Genomic DNA, 24,490 nt, shown 5'->3' on the forward strand with positions numbered 1-24,490 from the left:
CCCGAGTGTACTTATATACAAGTTCAACCTGACCCCATGATGGTAGTCTGGAAATATTTGTGCTGTTTCCAGCTTAAGTGGCTTAGTCTTCCTTAACAACTGGGTCTGTGATGTATAGATTATATGTTTATAACAGGGGCTTTTTTGTGGGGTGTGCATACATGTGTCGTGCTATATGGCACATGTGTATACATGTGCCATATAGCACGACTGAGTAAATCAGTCTGGTTGACCTGCTGTGTAGTTGGGCATAAATAACTCAGTACTATGTATGATTAGCTTCCTCCTGGTTGAATGAGAGGACAGTGTGTTCGCAGGAAGAGAGAGAAGAGGAACACCAAGAGTATAGGACTGAGACTCGGGACGTTGAATGTTGGAACTATGACAGGAAAAGGTAGAGAGTTGGTTGACATGATGCAGAGGAGGAAGGTAGACATACTGTGTGTCCAGGAGACCAGGTGGAAAGGTAGCAAGGCTAGAAGTTTAGGAGCAGGGTTCAAGTTGTTCTATCATGGTATAGATGGGAAGAGGTCACAAATGACCTGTTAACAGCGTCAGATAAAGCTCTTCTGTCTGTTCTAGTCTTGTTAGACCGGAGTGCAGCATTCGATGCTGTTGACCATAATATCCTTTTAGGCAGATTGAAGGAGGAAGTTGGGATTAAAAACTCAGCACTAGACTGGTTTAGGTCATATCCGACCAATTTCAGTTTGTCCATGTAAATAATAAATCTTCAGATCGAGGGACTCTCACCTGTGGAGTACCTCAAGGATCTGTCCTGGGGCCAATTCTGTTTAATCTGTATATGTTTCCATTGGGAAATATTATAAGGAAACATGACATTAATTTTCATTGTTATGCTGACGATACTCAATTATATTTATCAATTAAAACCAACGAATCTGATCAGCTGATTAAATCAGAATCCTGCCTCAGGGATATTAAATCCTGGATGCTTCACAACTTCTTAATGTTGAACAGTAACAAACCTGAAGTCATTATTATTGGGCTGAAGCATCTCAGAGATGATCTCTCTGACATTGTAATTCTCTTAGACACCATTGATCTGTCCTCCACCAATGAAGTCAGGAACCTGGGAGTGATTTCTGATCAACATCTGTCCTCTGATTCTGATCAGGTCTGTATCCCAGACAGCCTTCTTTCACTGGAGAAATATTACTAAAGTTAGAAATTTCTTATCCTTTAAAGACACAGAGAAAATCATTCATGCCTTTGTTACTTCTAGATTGGATTACTGCAATTCCTTATTATGGGCTGTTCTAGCTCCTCTATTAGGACTCTACAGTTAGTTCAGACTGCAGCTGGGAGGAGAGAACACATCTCTCCTGTCCTAGCGTCACTTCTGTGGCTCCCAATTCATTATAGAATACAATTCAAACCCCTCATGATCACATGTAAAGCTCTCCACTGTAAGGCTCTGTCTGACATGAAGATCTGATTGAAGTGTATCACCCCCCCAGGGCCCTTCCATCAGAGCATGCAGGATTTCTGGTGACCCGTCGGGTTTTTAAGAGTAAAACAGGAGGCAGAAGCTTCAGCTATCTGCCCCTTTACTCTGGAACGATCTCCCGGCCTCGGTCCGGGGGGGGGGGGGCAGACTTAAGAGTAGACTGAAAACCCTCCTCTTTGATAGAGCCTACAATTAGAAATAACACCCCCCCACTAGATATGCCGCTATAGGCCTAGGCTGCTGAGGGTATTTTTCTCCGTCTCTGGAATTCCCGCTCCCAATTCATCGACAGATCGCTGTGGACATTAAACATCTCTCTCTCTCTCTCTCTCTCTCTCTCTCTCTCTCTCTCTCTGGACCGATGTGATTGAGCGCTACATAAATAAAAGTTGATTGATTGATTGATTGATTGATTGAAGAGAAATGGCGTAGGAGTTATCTTGAAGGAGGAGTTTGTTAGGGATGGCCTGGAGGTAAAGAGAGTGTCAGAAAGAGTGATGAGTCTGAAGCTAGAAATAGAAGGTGTGATGTTCAATGTTGTTAGTGGGTATGCTCCACAGGTAGGATGTGAGCTGGAGGAGAAGGAGAAATTCTGGTTGGACTTTGATGAAGTGATGCAGAGCATACCTAGAAGTGAGAGAGTTGTCATTGGAGCAGACTTCAATGGACATGTTGGTGCAGGAAACAGAGGTGATGATAATGGGCAGGTTTGGTATCCAGGAGAGGAACGCAGAAGGACAGATGGTAGTTGACTTTGCAAGAAGGATGGAAATGGCTGTAGTGAATACTTTCTTCCAAAAGAGGCAGGAACATAGGGTGACCTATAAGAGTGGAGGTAGGAGCACACAGGTAGACTACATCTTGTGTAGACGGTGTAACCTGAAGGAGATCAGTGACTGCAAAGTAGTGGTAGGTGAGAGTGTAGCCAAACATTATAGGATGGTGGTGTGTAGGATGACTCTGGTGGTGAGGAAGATCAAGAGGACAAAGGCAGAGCAGAAGACGAAATGGTGGAAGCTGAAAAAGGAAGAGTGTTGCATGACTTTTAGGAAGGAGTTAAGACAGGCTCTGGGTGGTCAGGAGGTGCTTCCAGATGACTGGACAACTACAGCTAATGTGATCAGGGAGACAGGTAGGAGAGTACTTGGTGTGTCATCTGGAAGGAAAGTAGATAAGGAGACTTGGTGGTGGAATGAGGAGGTACAGGAGTGTATACAGAGAAAGAGGTTAGCTAAGAAGAAGTGGGACACTGAGAGGACTGAGGAGAGTAGACAGGAGTACAGGGAGATGCAGCGTAAGGTGAAGGTAGAGGTAGCAAAGGCCAAACAAGAAGCTTATGATGACTTGTATGCTAGGTTGGACAGTAAGGAGGGAGAGACTGATCTATACCGGTTGGCAAGACAGAGAGATAGAGATGGGAAGGACGTGCAGCAGGTTAGGGTGATTAAGGATAGGGATGGAAGTCTATTGACAGGTGCCAGTAGTGTGATGGGAAGATGGAAAGAGTACTTTGAAGAGTTGATGAACGTGGAAAATGAGAGAGAACAAAGACTAGAAGAGGTGACTGTTGTGGACCAGGATGTAGCAAAGATTAGTCAGGATGAAGTGAGGAGGGCACTGAAGAGGATGAAGAGTGGAAAGGCAGTCGGTCCTGATGATATACCTGTAGAGGTGTGGAAGTGTCTAGGAGAGGTGGCAGTAGAGTTTCTGACTGGGTTGTTCAACAGGATCTTAGATAGTGAGAAGATGCCTGAGGAATGGAGGAGAAGTGTGCTGGTGCCCATTTTTAAGAACAAGGGAGATGTGAAGAGTTGTGGCAACTACAGAGGAATAAAGCTGATGAGCCATACAATGAAGTTATGGGAGAGAGTAGTGGAAGCTAGACTAAGGGCAGAAGTGAACATTTGTGAGCAGCAGTATGGTTTCATGCCAAAAAAGAGTACTACAGATAGTAGTTGGTGTGAGAGAAGAGGATGAAGAAGACAGGGTTAGACAGAGGCAACTGATTCGCTGATGTGGCGACCCCTGAAAGGAAAAGCCCAAAGGAGAAGAAGTATGTATGATTAGCTTAGCTCTACAAACTTACCAATTGCAGATGCTGCCACAAGTCATTCCCTATGGTGTTACTGTAGGCGAAGTGGTGGAGGTAACTCTACACACCAGAGAAAACACTATTAAAATCCGCCTACTGTCACAAATAAAAATTCTGAAAGCTTCAAGAGCTATTTGACCTGTAATGGATGATTCTACAAGAGCTTTACATTAAATGTTATTGTTAGGTTTTTGTTTGTGCATACATACATTGAGTCCCTGGACAAAGACTGGCTCAGAGAGGAAGTCAGACAGCATCCTCAACACTGCTGCGCCCTGATGACCAAAACATACAGGGGAATATAGATTATTTTACAACGCATAGCACAGAATCACAAAAATGACATACAGTATGGTGGTGAAACAACACACTGGAGGATTACCAGTCCTGTTTTTAAGATGCTTGCTTAATGGGTCCGTTCCATGGAGGCAGAGTGAACAAACCCTGAGGTAAACCTGTAGTTCCAGGTTGACTTGAACTTGGACAACCAATTCCGTTGCAACCACGGTAAAATTATGTAGGTAAACGGCTTGAATAATAGTTTATTAATTTATTTTATTTAGGTGCGATCCAGTGGGGGGAGAAGGACACATGTCAGCAGCTGAGAACGAAGAATAAAAACATTGTTCACACAGGTCAGACCTGCATCATCTCGTTAGGGATCCTCCTCATCCTCATTATGATTGATATTGTACTGTGAATATAGTGGACGTTGGACTGTTCAATTGTTTTAACGCCAACATAACACTCTTTACACGCACATAAATGTGGTCTCATCTATATAAAGTTCTGTTCAATAAGGAAATATATTTAAACATTTTAATGATATGTAAATGAAATAGTAAAAGCCATGTCTGCCACTGAAATGCCTTTAAAATACGGAGTTTGTTGTAAAACCTTACATCGGTAAAACTCTCCGTCTAACAGGACCAGGAAATGAAAAGGGGAGGAGTCAGAGGAAACCCTGGGTTTGTGGAATAAAACCTGCTCCTGACCAGGTTAGCTTCAGAGAGTCTGTTACTACGGTAACAAACCCAGAGATTCAGTTTACCTCACTATGTGAAACAGGTCAGGGTTACTGCTCTAACTCTGGATTAAGTTACCTCCCTTTGTGAAACCAAAAACCCTGTCTTTTTCTGATTTCAGGGTTAACTTACCCAGGTTTTCCACTAAACCTGCTTTGTGAAACGAAATTGGTTTATTCTGTCAGGTGTTCAGGTACCTTGTTATATGAGATGGCATCAAACTGCTCAGTGATGTGGTCAGGGAGGAGGATGCTGTCTTTGTCAGAAGACAGAGGATGAGAGGAGGCCAAAGCATCTATGGCGAAGACTTGATGGATGTCACGAAGAACTATCAGGTCTTTCTAGAACAAACAGATTTCACGTTTTGAGCTGATGCTGACAGCCACAAACATATAGATAGATAGATAGATAGATAGATAGATAGATAGATAGATAGATAGATAGATAGTTTATTAATCCCGGAGGAAATTGCATATATCCACTGCTCAGGCATTACATAACAAATAATACTGGATAAACACCAGGAGAAAAGGAAACAATGACATCACAGGACATACCACAAGACATACACTACACTAACAGACAGGCACATGCAGCACTAACAGGACTTATATACTAAACTATAACTAAAATATAAACAGTATAAAATTTAAAAATATTACAGTATTAAAATATAAACAGTATAAAATAAAATCTAAACAGTATAAAATTGAATTAAATTATAAAACAGTATAAAAATGAATAAATTGTGTATATATATATATATATATATATATATATATATATATATATATATATAACAGTATAAAATTAAATTTAAATTAAATTAAATTAAATCCATTCAACCCCGTGCTGACCTCGCCACCTCCCCCCGCTCCTCCTGAGAGAGTCATTGTACCCCCTGATGGCACGGGGCACGAAGGAGGACCTCAGCCTCTCTGTGGAGGCGCTGTGTGACAGCAGTCTGCCGCTGAAGGTGCTTCTCTGCTGGGAGAAGGTGGTGTGTAGGGGGTGCCTGGTGTTGTTCATGATGGCCTTAACTTTAGACATGGTCCTGCTCTCCAGAAGCATATCCACAGAGTCCAGGCTCAGCCCGACCACTGAGCCCGCTCTGCGGATGAGTCTGTTCAGACGGTCCATATCTCTTTTCCTGGCCCCCCCACCCCAACACACAATGGCGTATGACAGCACACTGGAGACTACGGACTGATAGAACATGAGAAGGAGCTTAGGACAGATGTTGAAGGAGGCCAGCCTCCTCAGGAAGTACATCCTGCTCTGCCCCTTCTTGTACACACAGTTGGAGTTGAGTGACCAGTCCAGTCTGCTGTCTAGCTGCAGTCCCAGGTACTGATAGTTTTCTACCACCTCCACCTCACTGCCTTTGATGATCACCGGCTGTGGAGAGGGAGGTGCCCGCCGGAAATCCAGAACCATCTCCTTTGTCTTGGAGACGTTGAGCTGGAGCTGGTTCTGTTGGCACCACTCCACGAAGTCAGCCACCAATGCCCTGTACCCCCTCCATCACCCTCCAGGATACATGCCACTATCGCGGTGTCATCGGAGTACTTCTGTATGTGGCATGTATCCGAGTTGTGCTTGAAGTCTGATGTGTAGAGGGTGAAGAGAATGGGGGATAGAACGGTCCCCTGTGGCGCCCCCGTGCTGCTGGTCACCATAGAAGACAAACAGTCCCCCATACGGACGTACTGGGGTCTGTCCGTAATCCAGCTCACGAGGTAGGGGTCCACAGCCATGGAGGTCAGTTTATCCTGCAGGAGCTGGGGCTGGATGGTGTTGAAGGCACTCGAAAAGTCGAAGAAGAGCACTCTGACGGCACAGCCCCCGGCGTCCAGGTAGGAGAGTGTGCGGTGGAGGAGGTACATGACAGCATTGTCAACCCCAACCTTGGCCTGATAGGCAAACTGGAGAGGGTCCATAGCACCCTGCACCTGTGGACGCATGAGCTCCAGGACCAGTCGCTCTAGGGTCTTCATTACGTGGGAGGTAAGAGCGACCGGTCGGTGGTCGTTGAGCTCAGTAGGGTGTCTTTTCTTGGGTACCGGGACGATGCAGGAGGTCTTCCACAGTGACGGGACCCTCCCCAGCCGCAGACTGAGGTTGAACAATTGTTGCAGGGGGTCCCCTAGTTCCGAAGCACAGGCTCTGAGGAGTCTTGGGGAGACCTTATCTGGTCCAGCCGCCTTGTAGGGACGGAGCCTCCTCAGCGTTGTCGTCACCAGGTCTGCAGTGATAACGGTCTCCGTCGTGGTGGGAGCAGGAGGACGTGGCGAGGTTGGAAGTCCAGTGGTCGAGGTGGGGCCGTTGAGCTTCACAGTTCTTGGAATGGGCTCGGGAGAAGGGGCAGGGGTGGAAGGAGAGGAAGCACAGGAGGAGGGAGCATCAGTGGAGCGGTCTGTAGGGCCAGGAGAGGCCTGTAGGCCAGGAGAGGTCTGTAGGCCAGGAGAGGCCTGGGACGAGGAGCTGGGTGTGGTGGGGGAGCTGAACCGATTGAAAAAGCTGTTAAGTTCATTCGCACGTTCAATATTCCCCTCCACAGTGCTGCGCCCTTTCCCGTGTCCGGTGATGGTTCTCATCCCATTCCAGACCTCCCGCACTTGGTTGCGCCCCAGCTGCTTCTCCAGCTTCCTCCTGTATGCCTCCTTGGCCTCCCTCAGGCAGAGTCTTACTTCCTTCTGGGCCTTCCTCATCTCCTCCTCGTTCTTGCTCCTGAACGCCCGCTTCTTCCTGTTCAGGACAGCCTTGACTTCCTTGGTTACCCATGGTTTGTTGTTGGGGTAACACCTGATTGTCCTGACAGGGGCCACGGTGTCCACACAGAAGTTCATGTAGTCTGTAAAACACTGAGCTGCCCCCTCAATGTCTTCCCCATGTGAGCCCACAATAACATCCCAGTCGGTGGTCTGGAAGCAGTTCCTCAGCATCTCCTCTGCTTCCGGGGACCACCTCTTGACCTGTTGTGTTGTTGCTGGCAGCCGTTTCACCAGCGGGATGTAGGTGGGCTGTAGGTACACTAGGTTATGGTCTGATTTACCTAGTGGAGGGAGGGGGGTGGCGGTGTATGCCTCCTTAGCATTGGTGTAGAACAGATCGATGGTTCTGTTCATCCGTGTGGGACAGTCTACACACTGGACCATTGTGGGGACAGATGAGTCCAAGGTGACGTGGTTAAAGTCACCGGTGATAATGACGAGCGCTTCCGGGTGCCGGGTCCGAAGAGCAGAGGTGGTCCCACAGATGGTCTCTCATGCCGTCTCTGGGTCCGCACGTGGAGGGATGTAGACGGCGAGGACAAATTACGTGTGAGAATTCACGCGCCAGGTAGTAGGGTCTGATGCTAACAGCTGTTAGCTCCAGATCGCGGTTACACAGTGTTGATTTCACCGTCACATGTCCCGGATGGCACCATCTATCGTTGGTGTAGATGATTAATCCACCTCCTTTCTTCTTACCGGCCGTGTTCGTGTCCCGGTCCGCTCGTACGGAGGAGCGTACGGATATGACTAACAAGGCAGGATTTGACCAGACCAAACACAGAATTCTGGTTCAAACCAGGACTTGGAACCACAATTCTTTTGCAATCGGTTCGTTCTGAACAGAAACAGAATTATAATGTTTCCGGTTTTACGTTCCGCCCATGAACTGACGTTCCTGAACCAGTTAAAACAAAAATGTATAGTGTTCCCGAACTGGTTTATAATGTTCCTTGTAAATATAAATAGATAGGTGGCTTTAAGACTGTAGAAATTGGTAATTAAAGAAATTAGTTTACATACAGTAGATATTTCCCTACAGTAAACAGAACAACACAGATCCAGTTACAGGACAAGGGATGGAGAATCAGAAGGAGACAGAGAAGTTGTGACAGCTGATGATACAACAAAGTTTGCGTATGTCAGAGGTCACTGGGGAGCGAACGCGTGAAGCTCTGAACGAAGCATCTTGTGATCGATCAAGAACAGAAAGAAAACACCGATAAATGTCCGGAGCATCTAAGGAGGAAGTCCACCGGAGGAGATTAATATCTACAAAGCGTGGCAGTACGGGGATTCACCGCACTAAAAATGACTGCAGCCAATGAGTTAATGTCTAAATCAATCATGTTTTCAGATTGACAAACTGCAGTGTTTACCTGTTATGAATATAATCCAGATTGGGTTACTGTGGTTTTTTTTACTACTGACGATATCCATCCATCCATCTTCCACCGCTTATCCGGAATCGGGTCGCGGGGGCAGCAGCTTCAACAGGGAGCCCCAAACTTCCCTTTCCCGGGCCACATCCACCAGCTCTGACTGGGGGATCCCAAGGCGTTCCCAGGCCAGTGTTGAGATATAATCCCTCCACCTGGTCCTGGGTCTGCCCCGAGGTCTCCTCCCAGCTGGACGTGCCAGAAACACCTCCCTAGGGAGGCGTCCCGGAGGCATCCGCACCAGTTGCCCAAACCACCTCAACTGACTCCTTTCCACGCGAAGGAGCAGCGGCTCTACTCTGAGCCCCTCGCGAACAGCAGTGTTTCTTACCTTATCTCTAAGGGAGACACCAGCTATCAGCCTGAGAAAGCCCATTTCAGCCGCTTGTATCCGCGATCTCGTTCTTTCGGTCATGACCCATCGCTCATGACCATAGGTGAGGGTAGGAACGAAGATTGAACGGTAGATGGAGAGCTTTGCCTCTCGGCTTAGCTCCCTCTTTGTGACAACAGTGCGGTAAAGCGACTGCAATACCGCTCCTGCTGCCCCAATTCTCCGTCCAATCTCACGCTCCATTGTTCCCTCACTTGTGAACAGGACCCCAAGATACTTAAACTCCTTCACTTGTGGAAGGACCTCATTCCCCACTCGGAGAAGGCAGTCCACCGGTTTCCTGCTGAGGACCATGGCCTCAGATTTGGAGGTGCTAATCCTCATCCCCGCTGCTTCACACTCTGCTGCAAACCGGACCAGTGAGCGCTGCAGGTCACAGGCTGATGATGCAAACAGGACCACATCATCTGCAAAAAGCAGTGATGCAATCCTCAGGCCACCAAACTATAACCCCTCCTCACCACGACTACGCCTCGATATCCTGTCCATGAAAATCACAAACAGAATTGGTGATAAAGCGCAGCCCTGGTGAAGGCCAACAGCTACTCGGAACAAGTTCGACTTACTGCCGAGAACCCGAACGCAGCTCTCACTTTGAGCGTACAGGGATTGGATGGCCCTTAGGAGAGGCCCCCTCACCCCATACTCCCGCAGTACTTCCCACAGTATATCCCTGGGGACACGATCATATGCCTTCTCCAAGTCCACAAAACACATGTAGACTGGATGGGCATACTCCCAAGCCCCCTCTAGGATCCCTGTGAGAGTAAAAAGCTGGTCCGTCATTCCACGACCAGGACGGAACCCACATTGTTCCTCCTCAATCTGAGGCTCGACAATCGGCCGGACCCTCCTTTCCAGCACCTTGGAGTAAACTTTCCCAGGGAGGCTGAGGAGTGTGATGCCCCTGTAATTGGCACACACCCTCTGGTCCCCCTTTTTAAAAAGAGGAACCACCACCCCAGTCTGCCACTCTTTCGGCACTGTCCCAGATTTCCACGCAATGTTAAAGAGGCGTGTCATCCACGACAGCCCCTCAACACCCAGAGCCTTCATCATTTCCGGGCGAATCTCATCAATACCCGGGGCTTTGCCACCGTGCAGTTGTTTAACTACCTCGGTGACTTCGCCCCGAGAGATTGACTCTGATCCCCCATCATCCTCCAGCTCTGCCTCTGCAACAGAGGACGGGTCAGTTGGGGTAGTTGGATTCAGGAGTTCCTCAAAGTGTTCCTTCCACCGACCGACAACCTCCTCAGTCGAGGTCAACAGTGTCCCATCTTTGCTGTATACAGCTTGGATGGTTCCCCGTTTCCCCCTCCTGAGGTGTCGGACAGTCCTCCAGAACAACTTTGGTGCCGTCCGATAGTCCTTCTCCACAGCCTCTCCGAACTCCTCCCACACCCTCTGTTTTGACTCCATCACAGCCGAGGCTGCTGTCCTTTTGGCCTGTCGGTACCCTGCAACTGCTTCAGGAGTCCCCAGGGACAACATGCCCCTGAAGGCCTCCTTCTTCAGTCGGACGGCTTCCCTGACCACCGGGGTCCACCACGGTGTTCAAGGGTTACCGCCCCTTGAGGCACCCAAGACCTTGAGACCACAGCTCTACTGACGATATAACTCAACTTTTTCAGCTGTCCCCATTGAGTGAATGACAGGAAGTGAAACGTGGTCAGATATATTTTTCAAGAACGAAAAAAAAACAAAACAAAACTTTATTAACCAGTTACAATTATTTTGAACAACCGATTCTGTTCCAGAATATTAAAAAATATAAAGTCTTGGGTTTTGGTTTTGACCCTGGCAAAATACCAGATGTTTCTGGTCTTCATTTTCATTCAATGAACTGGTTCAAAGCCTTGGTTTCAACTAGAATATATGTATTTGTTCCATATCGTTTTCATATATGTTGACCTGTTAACTTGTTTGTTATCTGTACAGGTTACATTAACATTAAACATGAAAAGATAACGTTTCACTTTAATTCTTACACATGCAAATTGTCAACACTGTAGAATGGGTTGCTGATGAATTTAAATGTCTTTATTTGCTGCTATGCAAACAGTATTTCATTTTTATTATATAATCTTTCTTTTCTGCAGAAAAAGCACTGTATTTTATTTTTAATGTATTTTTATTTTTGTCATGATTGACATTTCACAACATTAAATGATTGATTTCATCAGACATTTAACTGTTCAAAGTCCACCTTACTTAAAGACAGTATGCACGTATTGAGGAATACCTTTTTTGGTTTATTTGCATGCACGCATGTCTGCATCAATGGGGTTGAGGTGTTCTTACCATGTTCCATGAAGGCTCAGCGTGGTCTGCTCCGAGGTACGACACGTATGTAGCGAAGCCCTCGTTCAGCCAGACCTCATTCCACCAGCGCAGAGTCACCAGGTTCCCAAACCACTGTCACACACATGGACTCGATTTATAATCGATTAGTATTCAGTTAATTTTAAATCATACAAACTAAGGGACTCACCATGTGTGCTAGTTCATGAGCAATGATTGTGGCCGTTTTCTCTTTGTTTCTACTGGATGAGGTCATGGGGTCATAAAGAAGATTGGTTTCTCTGTACATCACCAAACCCCAGTTCTCCATTGCACCAAAGAAGAAGTCTGGTATAGCAATTTGATCTGTGAGGCAGCAGGAGGGTCAATGCAGTTGGAACCACTGAGCATGACACCCATATGAAATGTTATACTAATATATATAATATAATCTGGTGAAAACAGCAACATGAAATACTGAAGTACAGGTTAAGTAATTTAAACCTCAGTGGCTCACTCAGCCTTTCAGCTGGGTCTGTAGAGTTCCGTCACTGTTCTGTGGGATGTGCATACATGTGCCATGCTACATGTGCCGTACTGATGCAGAACACCAGTGGTGATACAGCATCTCCTTAGTATACGTATGCCACACTTGATGCTGACTGGGGCAGTTAGCCTACAGGGTTGTCATCCACATTGCTATCAGTTCTGGTTGGATGTCCTTGTGTTCCTCTTGATCCCATAGGGGCCCAGACATTCCAGTATCCATGTGTGTGGCATTGAGTCACAGGCTTTCTTATAATGAGTCCAGGCTGAACCCAGGTTGGTCTGTCTGTTCTTACAGTCTCAGGTGACTGCTCTATCAAGCAGTATCTGGTGTTTTAGCTCCTGTGTGTTTTCTGAGCTCCATTCATTTACTGAGCAAAATGAGTCTCATTTAAGCCGCAGCTGTATATGACAGGGGTTTACATTTTGTGCAGAGACAGATAATTGGCTGGTACTTGGGCAGGATGAACACTGTACAGGATTAGTACTGTTCTGCCCTGGATTAACCATTCTGGCTGGGTCCCATCCCTCAGCAGCTGGGGCATCTGTGCTGCTGGATGTTCATGGATTGCAGTTGTGTTTTTAGCCTGTATAAATAGAGCATTTAAGGCCCCGGTTTTGTCCAGTCCTTCATCTTTGTCTTTCCTGGATGTCTTTCATTGAATTGGGTACTGGAGATAATTCTGGGAGGTTGCTGTGGTTAGCTCCTGGGTCTACTAGCAATTGAGCATCGTTGTTGTGTGATGCGTCTCCCTCCCTCATGTCTATCCAGTATTTGTCCATCTCAGCTTTTTGGCAGGTCTGACCGGTTATTACTTCTATGCCACTAACAATAGACCTTGTCCAATTCAGTGGAGTACAGTTTGTTTATTCTCCTGGCCTCTACCACCTGGTATCTCTTCAACCAGGTGACTAAAGCGTAGTCTTTTTTGATTGTGGCTAAGGTATGGAGAGTTTGTTATATACTGTATATCATATTCCTCTGTGCATGCGCGAGCAGGCTGCAGTTTCCTCTGCTCTGAGCGAGTTTTTTATGCTTAATTTTGCGTTTTTTTCTGTTTCTGTGTATATTATTCTAACATAAATTTAGATAATGTATACTATCATGCTAGTGTACTCCATGGAGGAGTTGATGTCCATGAGGGTCAAAGGAGACCCAGCAACATGCGATCTCATCCCCGCTGAGCTCCGACGGAGATATCGCGGATGCCGAGCGGGTCGCGTTGAAAGGACTAGACTAACGGCTAGAGCCGCTAACCGGAGGAGAGTCAAGCCCTCCGTCCCCTCCGTCATCATGGGGAACGTGAACTCTCTACCCAACAAGGTGGACGAACTGACGGCGCTGTGCAGGACTGAAATATTAGACAGTCTGAATCTGTAAATGTCTTTAAATCTAGACTCAAAACATATCTGTTCGACCTAACATATAAGTAATATCGGGGATGGCGGTCTCAATGTTTAGGTTTAGCCTAGTCCTGCCGACGAGTCATAGGATTTCTTAGTTAGGCCCCTGCCTCCCATTAATTCTCTGCTATTCTGGTCCCTCTAGCACCACTCTCGCCCCTGCTATCTCTGCTATCTCTGTCTCTCTTCCTTCTTCTGCTGTTCTCTCTCACAGGCCTTTGTGTGGTGGATCATCGGCAATCGGCTACCTCTGTCTGCTTCCATGGCTGGCGATAGAACAAGCTGTACAGTGGTCCTGTTTCACCATCCACTAGGGGAGTGCTGGTTCTGCCTCATTTGGTTCTGCTGTGGTTTTGGGGTTTTGCCAGAGTAACCTTGACTTTAACTTTTTTGAGCTCAATGACTTAGGCACTGTCTGGTCTGTCCTCAGAGTGGTGGATCCTCGGCAATCGGTGACCTCTGTGTGCTTCATCGGCTGGTGGTGACTCGCTCTACTGGATGGATCGGCATGCCTTTGTTATACATTTATTGTTACTGTTATTGTTACTGTTATTATTATTGTGTTGTTAATCTGTACATGCGGTATCTATTGCTTCGTCTGTCCACTCCTGGAAGAGGGGTCCCTCCTCTGCAGTCTTCCTGAGGTTTCTCCCATCCATTTTTTCCCCTGTTAAAAGGGTTTTTGGGGGGAGTTGTTCCTTATCCGATGCGAGGGTCGCACTGCTTGCAGTGCACAAAGGTCAGAGGGATATCGTCCATGTGCAGATTGTAAAGCCCTTTGAGATATTGTTTGTGAATCTGGGCTATATAAAAATAAATAAACTTGAAACTTGAAACAGCGCTACCGGGAGACCAGCTTGTTGGTGTTCTCAGAGACGTGGCTAACTGGTGACGTGCCAGACGCTAACGTCCGACTAACCGGCTTCTCCTCCGTCCGAGCGGACCGGGACACGAACACCGCCGGTAAGAAGAAAGGAGGTGGATTAATCATCTATACCAACGATAAATGGTGCCATCCGGGACATGTGACGGTGAAATCAACACTGTGTAAACGCGATCTGGAGCTAACAGCTGATAGCATCAGACCCTACTACCTGGCGCGTAAATTTTCACACGTCATTGTCCTCGCCGTCTACATCCCTCCACGGGACCATGAGACGGCATGAGAGACCATCTGTGGGACCACCTCCGCTCTTCGGACCCGGCACCCGGAGGCGCTCGTCATCATCACTGGTGACTTTAACCACGTCACCTTGGACTCATCTCTCCCCACAATGGTCCAGTGTGTAGACTGTCCCACATGGAAGAACAGGACCATCGATCTGTTCTACGCTAATGCTAAGGAGGCATACACCGCCACCCCCCTCCCTCCACTAGGTAAATCAGACCATAACCTAGTGCACCTACAGCCCACCTACATCCCGCTGGTGAAACGGCTGCCAGCAACAACACAGCAGGTCAGGAGGTGGTCCCCGGAAGCAGAGGAGATGCTGAGGAACTGCTTCCAGACCACCAACTGGGATGTCATCGTGGGCTCACATGGGGAGGACATTGAGGGGGCAGCTCAGTGTTTTGCAGACTACACGAACGTCTGTGTGGACACCGTCCACCAGTCAGGTGTTACCCCAACAACAAACCCTGGGTAACAAAGGAAGTCAAGGCTGTCCTGAACAGGAAGAAGCGGGCGTTCAGGAGCAAGAACGAGGAGTAGATGAGGAAGGCCCAGCAGGAAGTGAGACTCTGCCTGAGGGAGGCCAAGGAGGCTTACAGGAGGAAGCTGGAGAGGCAGCTGGGGCGCAACCAGGTGCGGGAGGTCTGGAGTGGGATGAGAACCATCACCAGACACGGGAAAGGGCGCAGCACTGTGGAGGGGAATATTGAACGAGCGAATGAACTTAACAGCTTTTTCAATCGGTTCAGCTCCCCCACCACTCCCAGCTCCTCGTCCCAGGCCTCTCCCCCTGCAGACCACTCCACTGATGCTCCCTCCTCCAGTGCTTCCTCTCCTTCCACCCCTGCCCCTTCTCCCGAGCCCATTCCAAGAACTGTGAAGCTCAACGGCCCCACCTCGACCACTGGACTTCCAACCTCGCCACGTCCTCCTGCTCCCACCACGACGGAGACCGTTATCACTGCAGACCTGGTGACGACAACGCTGAGGAGGCTCCGTCCCTACAAGGCGGCTGGACCAGATAAGGTCTCCCCAAGACTCCTCAGAGCCTGTGCTTCGGGACCATGGGACCCCCTGCAGCGAATGTTCAACCTCAGTCTGTGGCTGGGGAGGGTCCCGTCACTGTGGAAGACCTCCTGCATCGTCCCGGTACCCAAGAAAAGACACCCTACTGAGCTCAACGACCACCGACCGGTCGCTCTTACCTCCCACGTAATGAAGACCCTAGAGCGACTGGTCCTGGAGCTCATGCGTCCACAGGTGCAGGGTGCTATGGACCCTCTCCAGTTTGCCTATCAGGCCAAGGTTGGGGTTGACAATGCTGTCATGTACCTCCTCCACCGCACACTCTCCTACCTGGACGCCGGGGGCTGTGCCGTCAGAGTGCTCTTCTTCGACTTTTCGAGTGCCTTCAACACCATCCAGCCCCAGCTCCTGCAGGATAAACTGACCTCCATGGCTGTGGACCCCTACCTCGTGAGCTGGATTACGGACAGACCCCAGTACGTCCGTATGGGGGACTGTTTGTCTTCTATGGTGACCAGCAGCACGGGGGCGCCACAGGGGACCGTTCTATCCCCCATTCTCTTCACCCTCTACACATCAGACTTCAAGCACAACTCGGATACATGCCACATACAGAAGTACTCCGATGACACCGCGATAGTGGCATGTATCCTGGAGGGTGATGGGGGGGGGGGGTACAGGGCATTGGTGGCTGACTTCGTGGAGTGGTGCCAACAGAACCAGCTCCAGCTCAACGTCTCCAAGACAAAGGAGATGGTTCTGGATTTCCGGCGGGCACCTCCCTCTCCACAGCCGGTGATCATCAAAGGCAGTGAGGTGGAGGTGGTAGAAAACTATCAGTACCTGGGACTGCAGCTAGACAGCAGACTGGACTGGTCACTCAACTCGAACTGTGTGTACAAGAAGGGGCAGAGCAGGATGTACTTCCTGAGGAGGCTGGCCTCCTTCAACATCTGTCCTAAGCTCCTTCTCATGTTCTATCAGTCCGTAGTCTCCAGTGTGCTGTCATACGCCATTGTGTGTTGGGGTGGGGGGGCCAGGAAAAGAGATATGGACCGTCTGAACAGACTCATCCGCAGAGCGGGCTCAGTGGTCGGGCTGAGCCTGGACTCTGTGGATATGCTTCTGGAGAGCAGGACCATGTCTAAAATTAAGGCTATCATGAACAACACCAGCCCCCCCCCCTACACACCACCTTCTCCCAGCAGAGAAGCACCTTCAGCGACAGACTGCTGTCACACAGCACCTCCACAGACAGGCTGAAGTCCTCTTTTGTGCCCCGTGCTATCAGGGGGTACAATGACTCTCTCAGGAGGAGCGTGGGGGAGGTGGTGAGGTCAGCACGCGTTGAATGGATTTTATTTAATTTTATACTGTTTAGTGTAGTGTAGGTCCTGTGATGTCAGTGTATCCTTTTCTCCTGTTGTTTATCCAGTATTTATTCGTTATGTAATGCCTGAGCAGTGGATATGAGCAATTTCCTCTGGGATTAATAAAGTATTTATCTATCTATATTTCCTGAGTACCCCTTTATTCACCATGTTGCCTTTCTGCTGTTGTGCAAGCGGGATAACCTCTCTCCATGTTCCATTATATTGACATGTAACCTTCACTTCCTTAGAGGGTACTGCTTGTCATCCCAAGAGTCCATCTCGAACCCAAGCCTCTCATGGATCACTGTTACTGTATTGTTTATCAGTTTATAAGAGAGACCACAGGCTTGTAGTGACCTACTCACCTGATTTGCTGAGTGGGTAGGAGATGTTATAGTATGACTGGAAGAAGTCCAGTATGGGTCCAGTTATATTGAGCGCGTAGTTCCCCTGATCCATGGCCATCCTGCGAGTCCAAATACGAATCTGAACACAAAAAATGAAGCTTAAGGAAAGTTGAGTCAGGAAAACTTTCCTTTGCACAGGTTCTCTGAATCGCAGGCACTTCGCTGCTGTTATAGACCATTACCTAATACCTCATTCACCTCTTATTCAAACCCCATCCATAACTCTTTTTTGTGGATCATTAATTTTCAACCCGTCAAGCTTTAAATATGTTTTGTGTGTGTCTCTGTGCTGTCATTTAGCTGTTATTTTGGTATGGCAAGATTCTCAATGCAGGTCCCCCCCGTGGACCACCTCAACCCATGATACCAGGCCACCTTCAACTGAATACTCCAATCAAGAGCTCCTTTTTATTTATTCATTCATTCATCCATTCATTTTCTTAACCAATTACCTGTTTAGGGTTAATGGATACTGGGGCCTGTCCCAGTTGACATTAGACAGGAGACAGGGTAAGCCCCCGCCAAGTTGCCAGTTTATCGCAGGGCAACATGACAGACAAAACAACCATTCACACTCGCATGCATCCCTTTAGGGAAATTAGAGTCCCTACTTCACCTATATATCACATGGTTTTGATGGTGGGAGGAAGATGGAGAACCTTGGGAGAACCCATGCAGAAATTGGGGAACATGCAGACTCCATTCAGAAAGAGCTCAGATTGGTTTGAATCCAGCGTTTTTCCCGTGAGGTAAAAGCGCGACCATGTTCACCACATGCTGCATCAGGAGTTCTCCTCAGAAGCAATTCTGAGTTCCAAATCACCAATGATATTGTCTAAGATCCAGTAGAAATCCCCTTCATACCAGAGAGACCTAATTCATCAGGTGAACTCCCACAGTATTCTATTCAACAGACTACAGCAACTCTTCACTGAAACTGCGAGAATGTAATTTTCTGTTCTGAACAACTTTGAATGGTTTGCAGTATGTTTACTCAACCAACAGGAAAGTAATCAGTAATCTCATGAACAGTTACCAGAATGTCTTCTTGGGTAGCTCTTGTGTGAGTATAGTCAGAGATGACGATGGCCAGTAAGTAAGTGGACATTTTCTTTGTGGGCTCAAACCTGGTCAGAGTCAGAGCTGCTCCATCGACTGTGATGTCAACTATATCTGAAAAGACATGAACAGCAGTAGCTCATCCACATATCAGATGGTTGGTGTAATCCATAGCCCATGAACCGTGCATGTCAAGCTGTCCTTGAGCAAACTAGTGAATCCCAAATAGATGGCTGACATTCTGTCTTCTACCCACATTATTGACTCGTTAGCATTCCACACGGCCTTCCCAGTAGTGGCCCTACCTGCCCCTGACTATCTGTCTTGCCCTTGTCCAGGATATCACCCCAGCCTTCTGTGTGGGACTCTTCCATTGGCTGTTCAGTGGCTTCTCAACTCCCTGTGCTCTCCTGAGAGACTCAGCCGAGTCAAATTCCAAATTTTCCTGGGAGGCTCCATGGACTGTTAGCCTGAAAGCTTCCTCCAAACTATCCTGTGCTGTGTTTTCCTGAATCCAGTGTGTGTGACAGTGAAGAGCATTACAGACATACCTGTCATTGAGTGCTGCTTTTGGGGTCCATGACAAACACCTGTCAGATATACAGATAGATGGGTCTGCACACGGACAAACATCCACATGCAATGTGCTGACCTGTTTCCATGCCATTGGACAAGGCTACAGTTCCGCGGGGGTGGATGAGAGTCATGTGGAAGACAGCTTTCATAGCTGGCTCGTCAAAACAAGGGAAGGTCTTTCTGGCATGAGTTGGATGCATTTGAGAGGTGGCGATGATCCTTAGAAATACAGTGAGTGTGAGCACATGTAATATTCAGTTGCAGAAACATATATTGTAGATTAGTGTTTTCCAGCCACTAGTGTGCCATGACAGAATGTCAGGTGTGCCACGGGAAATAATCCACGTCCACTTAATTGGTCTAAAAAAATGTCACTGTCACGTGTCAGTGCTGTAATTTAGATTCTAGTGTCTGGACAGGTAATGTAATACTGTTCCGTACCATTGGGTGGCAGTAGGTAGTTAGTGGGGGCAGCTCCCTGTGGAGCGCACCAATGAGCAGCTTATAAAGGTGATGGTGCCTTGCTCAAGGGCTGACCATTCTCCTGAGTGTAAATAAACTGAGCTTGCATTGTTGTTTATATAGTTAGGAAACAGACTGTCATTTTCTAACATTTTTGGTTGGTGCTGTATCTCACTTTTTTTTTAATGGAAAAAAGTGCTGTAGCACAAAAAAGGTTGTAAAACACTGCTGTAGCTGAAATTAAAAAAAACTGACTTTTTGACTCCGCCTTCCTCATATTCACTCCTGTAAAATCCTGCTAGGTCATCAGCTAGTTCTCCAGTGAATTCAGAGTACAGCTCGTACTGCTGTCCTTTGGTCAGTTTGCCATTGAGCTGGATCACCAGGTACTGGGTCTGAGGCTGGAGCCAGGTGGACCTAACAGTGGGAGCAGGTCCACCACCTGAGAGAGAAACAGAACTGATGAAGGAGAAGGTGGACTCTGAAGCCAAGACCTGACAAAATAATACCACTGACCAGCCATGAACTGCTGTGAACTTGCACCAGGACACATTTGACAACATGTGGTGCCTGAAAGCAAATACTGTACCCTAACTGAAGTAATGTCTTTTAAAAAAATTTTTTTAAGTTAATAAATATCGTAGTCACATAAAAAAAACTATGTCATCAAGTACAGAAACACATATTTTCATTCAGAATTAAAGTGATTGTGCAGCTCACAATATCTAACTTATCTAAAAATATATAAGTTTAATGCAAATGACACACACACAAAAAGATACTTTAAATAATACTTAAATGCTGAACCTTTAGGAGTTAGTGGAGGACATTTTCAAATAAAAATACAATGCGGTTTACCCACATAAAACTGAAATTGTTCATGTTTTTATATATATATATATATATATATACATATATATATATTGAGCTGCAGTTCTTGTTTTGAAGGTGCAATACATGTAAAATGTATTATTTTTCATACATTTTTAAAGACATGAATATCAGTAATTGTAATATCATCAGCTACAAATCTGCCCAATCTGGGTCACAGGTTTACGCTGGAACTATCCCAGATGACATGGGGCAAGAGGCGGGGGCATAGTCTCCAGTTTATGGCAGAGCCCCATTGAAAAACGTCAATTCAGTAGATACAGGAAGTAGATACAGAATAGATACAGGGGGTCATTCCTGTCACAAGCCATCGCTCTGTACAACAGCTCTAACATATCAGAGTTCCACCAGTCTGATGTTTAGATACGGTTTATCATCAAGTCCTGTGTTTCAAAGTCCCACATTTATTAATAACTTGATGTTGTTATACCGGGGTATCATTATTATTATCATCATCCTGTACCTGCAGTGCTGAGCCTGACGACACATTCATGGTCCAGTTTCGTGTAGTCCAGTTTGTTGGAATGAATCAGGATCACATCAGTTTCTTTCACACACTGAAATGTCACAGTTGACTGACCTGATGAACACATGAACAAATACAGTACATTATCTGTACATACTATACCACTGTACTATATCAACCATAGATATTATATCTATGTGTGAATCATATTCTTGTGCAAAAAATGACGGAATATTTAAATCACTCATTATATCTTCAAGAAAGAACTTTTCAAGTCCAGGCTGATCCAACTTGTGCAAATTTCATCACAGCAGCTCCTGAAGTGACTCAGTGGTGTGTCTGACTCCTGACTGCCTGCATATATACTCCTAACATCTGGGCATGATTAGCGCCGTGGTGGATGGTAACCTAGAAGATCTGACCTGGATCAGTTCATCAGTGAGGATGACAATTTGGGATTAGCCAAGTCACCTCATGTTTCTGGAGGTGGGAGGAAGCTAGAGAACCCAGAGAGAACCACGCAGACACAGGGAGAACATGTAAACTCCACGAAGAGCGGGACTCGAACCCGGAACCCGATGCACCACCACTGCCACCCATACCATATTATATTTTCTCTACAATATTCAAATGCTAGAATATAGCCAATTAAAGAAGACATGTTTATAAAGTTAGTTGTAAATACGGAGTTGACATGAAACAGACATGGAGATGATTACTGTATATAAGAATATATAAAGAATCTTTAAAAAATGACTGAATTGTGTAGAAAGACTTCATATTTTCTAACATAATTTAGCTTCAGATAGCTCAAATTTTCTTTGACATTTTTTCATGTTATCTCCAAAGTTCTATACAATTTATGTACTTTTCATTTTTCAACAGAGAAAGTCTGTAGTTATTTAGAGCTCTACATTAAAACTGTTGCCATGCATCTATTACAAAAAAGATTATCCAGAGGAGGTAATAGCATTAATTCAGCTAAATTCAGTTAAATCTAAACTCACAAATCTTTCTCTTTCAATTTTTTATTGATTCTTGGTTTACTTGAAGCTATTTGTCAGCCCCCATGTCCCAGAATATTTTGCATCAATAATCTTTGCATTATCTTTTTCTGGTTCTCTCTTTTTTTTCACGTATAACTATAAAATCCCCCAGAAGACATGACGATCCTGTCAATCACCTGTAAAAATGTAGAGGCCAGTGATTGGTTGAGGACTGAGGCGAGGCCACAGGGTGATGTTATACACAGCAGGAACTAAATCAGTAGGGAGACGATATCTGAAAGGGAATAAAAACACATCACTCTGCTGTTTAAAATGATCGGTTTGAGGAACTTCATTGATATTTAGTGATGTTTATGTTACTCTACAAATAGTCGAGACAAAAGCTTAGCTTCTCTGGATGTGTTGGTCAGTAAAGTAATCTGGTAGTCATAGTCTATAGTAAAGGGTAAAAAAACGTCTTAAATATTCTGATTTTAATCTGACTGCCTACTTAAAACCTCACAACTCAACCAGTGTTGATCCTCACAAACACTCTTACAAGGGTGACCTTCCTACCATGGAAGGCACCACCAGCTCAACAGGAGCGGCACCTGTTTGCACTATCACCCAACACCAGTAGAGCAGATTTACATCAGATATTAGGAGCAGTTTAGGGTTCCGTGTCCGTTCACTGTGGAATGTAGACTGCTGGACTCAACCATCAACTATCTGATAAGAAGATAAACACTGAGTCAAAGCTGCATGTCTGCTATCAGGACGCTAACGCTAACAACAAAATGTTCTGAGGCTCAAATCATTCCTGCTCTTTGTATCATCAAGACAGGTACAAGTTCACCCTTTTCCTACCTGTCCCAGGGAGCTGGAACACCATCACCACCATCTCCTGTCAGGGCAACAGCCCACAACACAACAATGGTTGTCACAGAGCTTAATGCTAGGACTATACACAGAATGCACAGTTTACTGAGCCTGCAGCTTTTTCCCATGGTCTAACAGCAAGATCCACAGATGACAGATCCACAGACGATAGGTCCACTGGTGTAAGATCCACAGACGATAGGTCCACTGGTGTAAGATCCACAGACGATAGGTCCACTGGTGTAAGATCCACAGACGATAGGTCCACTGGTGTAAGATCCACAGACGATAGGTCCACTGGTGTAAGATCCACAGACGATAGGTACACTGGTGTTAGATCCACAGATGGTAGATCCACAGATGCCCGATTCATAAATATATCCAAGCTGTGTCACCACTTTTTGCTGCTTTTAATGCAGATGCTATTAGACAAGCTAAATCTGGGTAGTTCACAGTCTGACACTCTCATGGCTTGAAGAAACAGCAGTGATTGGTAACATTTATCTGCCCCACCTACACGCCCGCCTCCTTGGGAATGGTTGAACTGGAATCTGCAGAGAGGAAGTGAGTGATAAGAACCATACGTAATCTATCCTGGACATTTGCACAGATGTCATAAAACACTGCTGAGAATTCTCTCAGAGAAATGTTGTAGTGTTGTTTCTCACTGGTTAAACCTGGTCTCAGAAAACACCTCACATTGTTACATTCCAGCAGGAAACCCGATAGTTTCCCCTGTTCCCCTTTCCATTGCCCCTGGGGAGCTAAATGAGGGAATGCCATTCACCTGTGTGGTCCAGCTGAAAGCTGTTGATCACCATCTGGCAGTGTCTTTGTAAGCTGCACACAGCAGAGACTAGGTGCTGCTCTGGAGGCCACAGCTGGTGGTTTTTGTCAAACTCAGATTCAAGTCTTTGGTAAGAGGTGGGGAGTGCACAAGTTTGGGTGCCCCCAAACTTATGCACCTCCTTTGTCTCGACTACAGGAAAATCCTGTAGTAGATTTTCCTGTAGTAGAGACACTACGTAAGTGGTTGGTGCCAACCTTTGTATTTGTCTGTTTTATTTTAGGCAGTGTTTTGTTTCCTTTCACAAGATCATGCAGGGATGGTTTTGCTGTGTATTTTCTAATGTTGGCATGACCTTTGCTCCCCTTTTACCCCATATTTTATTTTCTATTATCTGTTTTCAGAGAAAAAATAAAGCTTTACCCTCCACCTTATACGGTCTGGACAGGTTATTATTGGTTATCAATTACTGTACCAGTGTCCTAGACATACCATCATTCTGGGTTGTTTGAATCATGTTCCCTAGTTAGACAGTTCTCCTGTCCCTGCTCTCAGTTCCTCACAGCATCATGGACCAGCGTTACAGCTGCTTATGGAGCGCTGTGGCAGCTCACGCCTGGAGCTAAATGTTACTACAATGTGTTTGATTTTAAGGTACCGTAAGCATGGGTTTGTGTAAATATTCCTACTGCCAGGAGGGACACAACGTTTTAACAAATGTGTTTATTTGCCTTTATGGTCACTGTCACGTTTAAATATGTAAAGTAGCCAGTGTCAGCAGATGATGGGATTGTAGAGTAGCTCCATCTGGCCTGTCTGCCACGCTCTACATTGTGTTTCTTTTCCACCCAAATACTCAAGGCGGATAGCCACCCTTCAGTCTGGGTCCTGTCTGGAGTTTCTTCCTCAATGAGGGAGTTTTTTCCTGCCGCTGTCTCTTATGATCTGGAGGGTTCTGTTGGGTTTCTCGGTCTGTTAA

At 46.3% G+C, this 24,490-nt stretch overlaps 1 protein-coding gene across 2 annotated transcripts in view; it reads right to left on the reverse strand.

Moving 5' to 3' along the window:
• The window catches only part of LOC137594189 (aminopeptidase N-like), a 37,258-nt gene extending 14,084 nt beyond the window's left edge, over window positions 1-23,174 (reverse strand). The window contains exons 1-12 of one of the 2 annotated variants that reach the window (XM_068313515.1): window positions 22,713-23,174; window positions 22,043-22,140; window positions 20,857-20,973; window positions 19,758-19,944; window positions 19,117-19,259; window positions 18,442-18,578; window positions 17,364-17,484; window positions 11,690-11,844; window positions 11,500-11,613; window positions 4,786-4,929; window positions 3,773-3,838; window positions 3,558-3,623 (exon numbers count right to left, since the gene is read on the reverse strand). In XM_068313515.1, the coding sequence (XP_068169616.1) occupies window positions 3,558-3,623; window positions 3,773-3,838; window positions 4,786-4,929; window positions 11,500-11,613; window positions 11,690-11,844; window positions 17,364-17,484; window positions 18,442-18,578; window positions 19,117-19,259; window positions 19,758-19,944; window positions 20,857-20,973; window positions 22,043-22,140; window positions 22,713-22,852 (1,488 nt within the window). In that variant the 5' untranslated portion in view covers window positions 22,853-23,174. The remainder of the gene's footprint in view (window positions 1-3,557; window positions 3,624-3,772; window positions 3,839-4,785; window positions 4,930-11,499; window positions 11,614-11,689; window positions 11,845-17,363; window positions 17,485-18,441; window positions 18,579-19,116; window positions 19,260-19,757; window positions 19,945-20,856; window positions 20,974-22,042; window positions 22,141-22,712) is intronic. The other variant, XM_068313516.1, reaches the window with a different exon arrangement.
• Between the last annotated feature and the right edge of the window lie 1,316 nt (window positions 23,175-24,490).

The sequence above is a fragment of the Antennarius striatus genome, chromosome 4, assembly GCF_040054535.1.
Source record: "Antennarius striatus isolate MH-2024 chromosome 4, ASM4005453v1, whole genome shotgun sequence".
NCBI classification, from domain to species: domain Eukaryota; kingdom Metazoa; phylum Chordata; class Actinopteri; order Lophiiformes; family Antennariidae; genus Antennarius; species Antennarius striatus.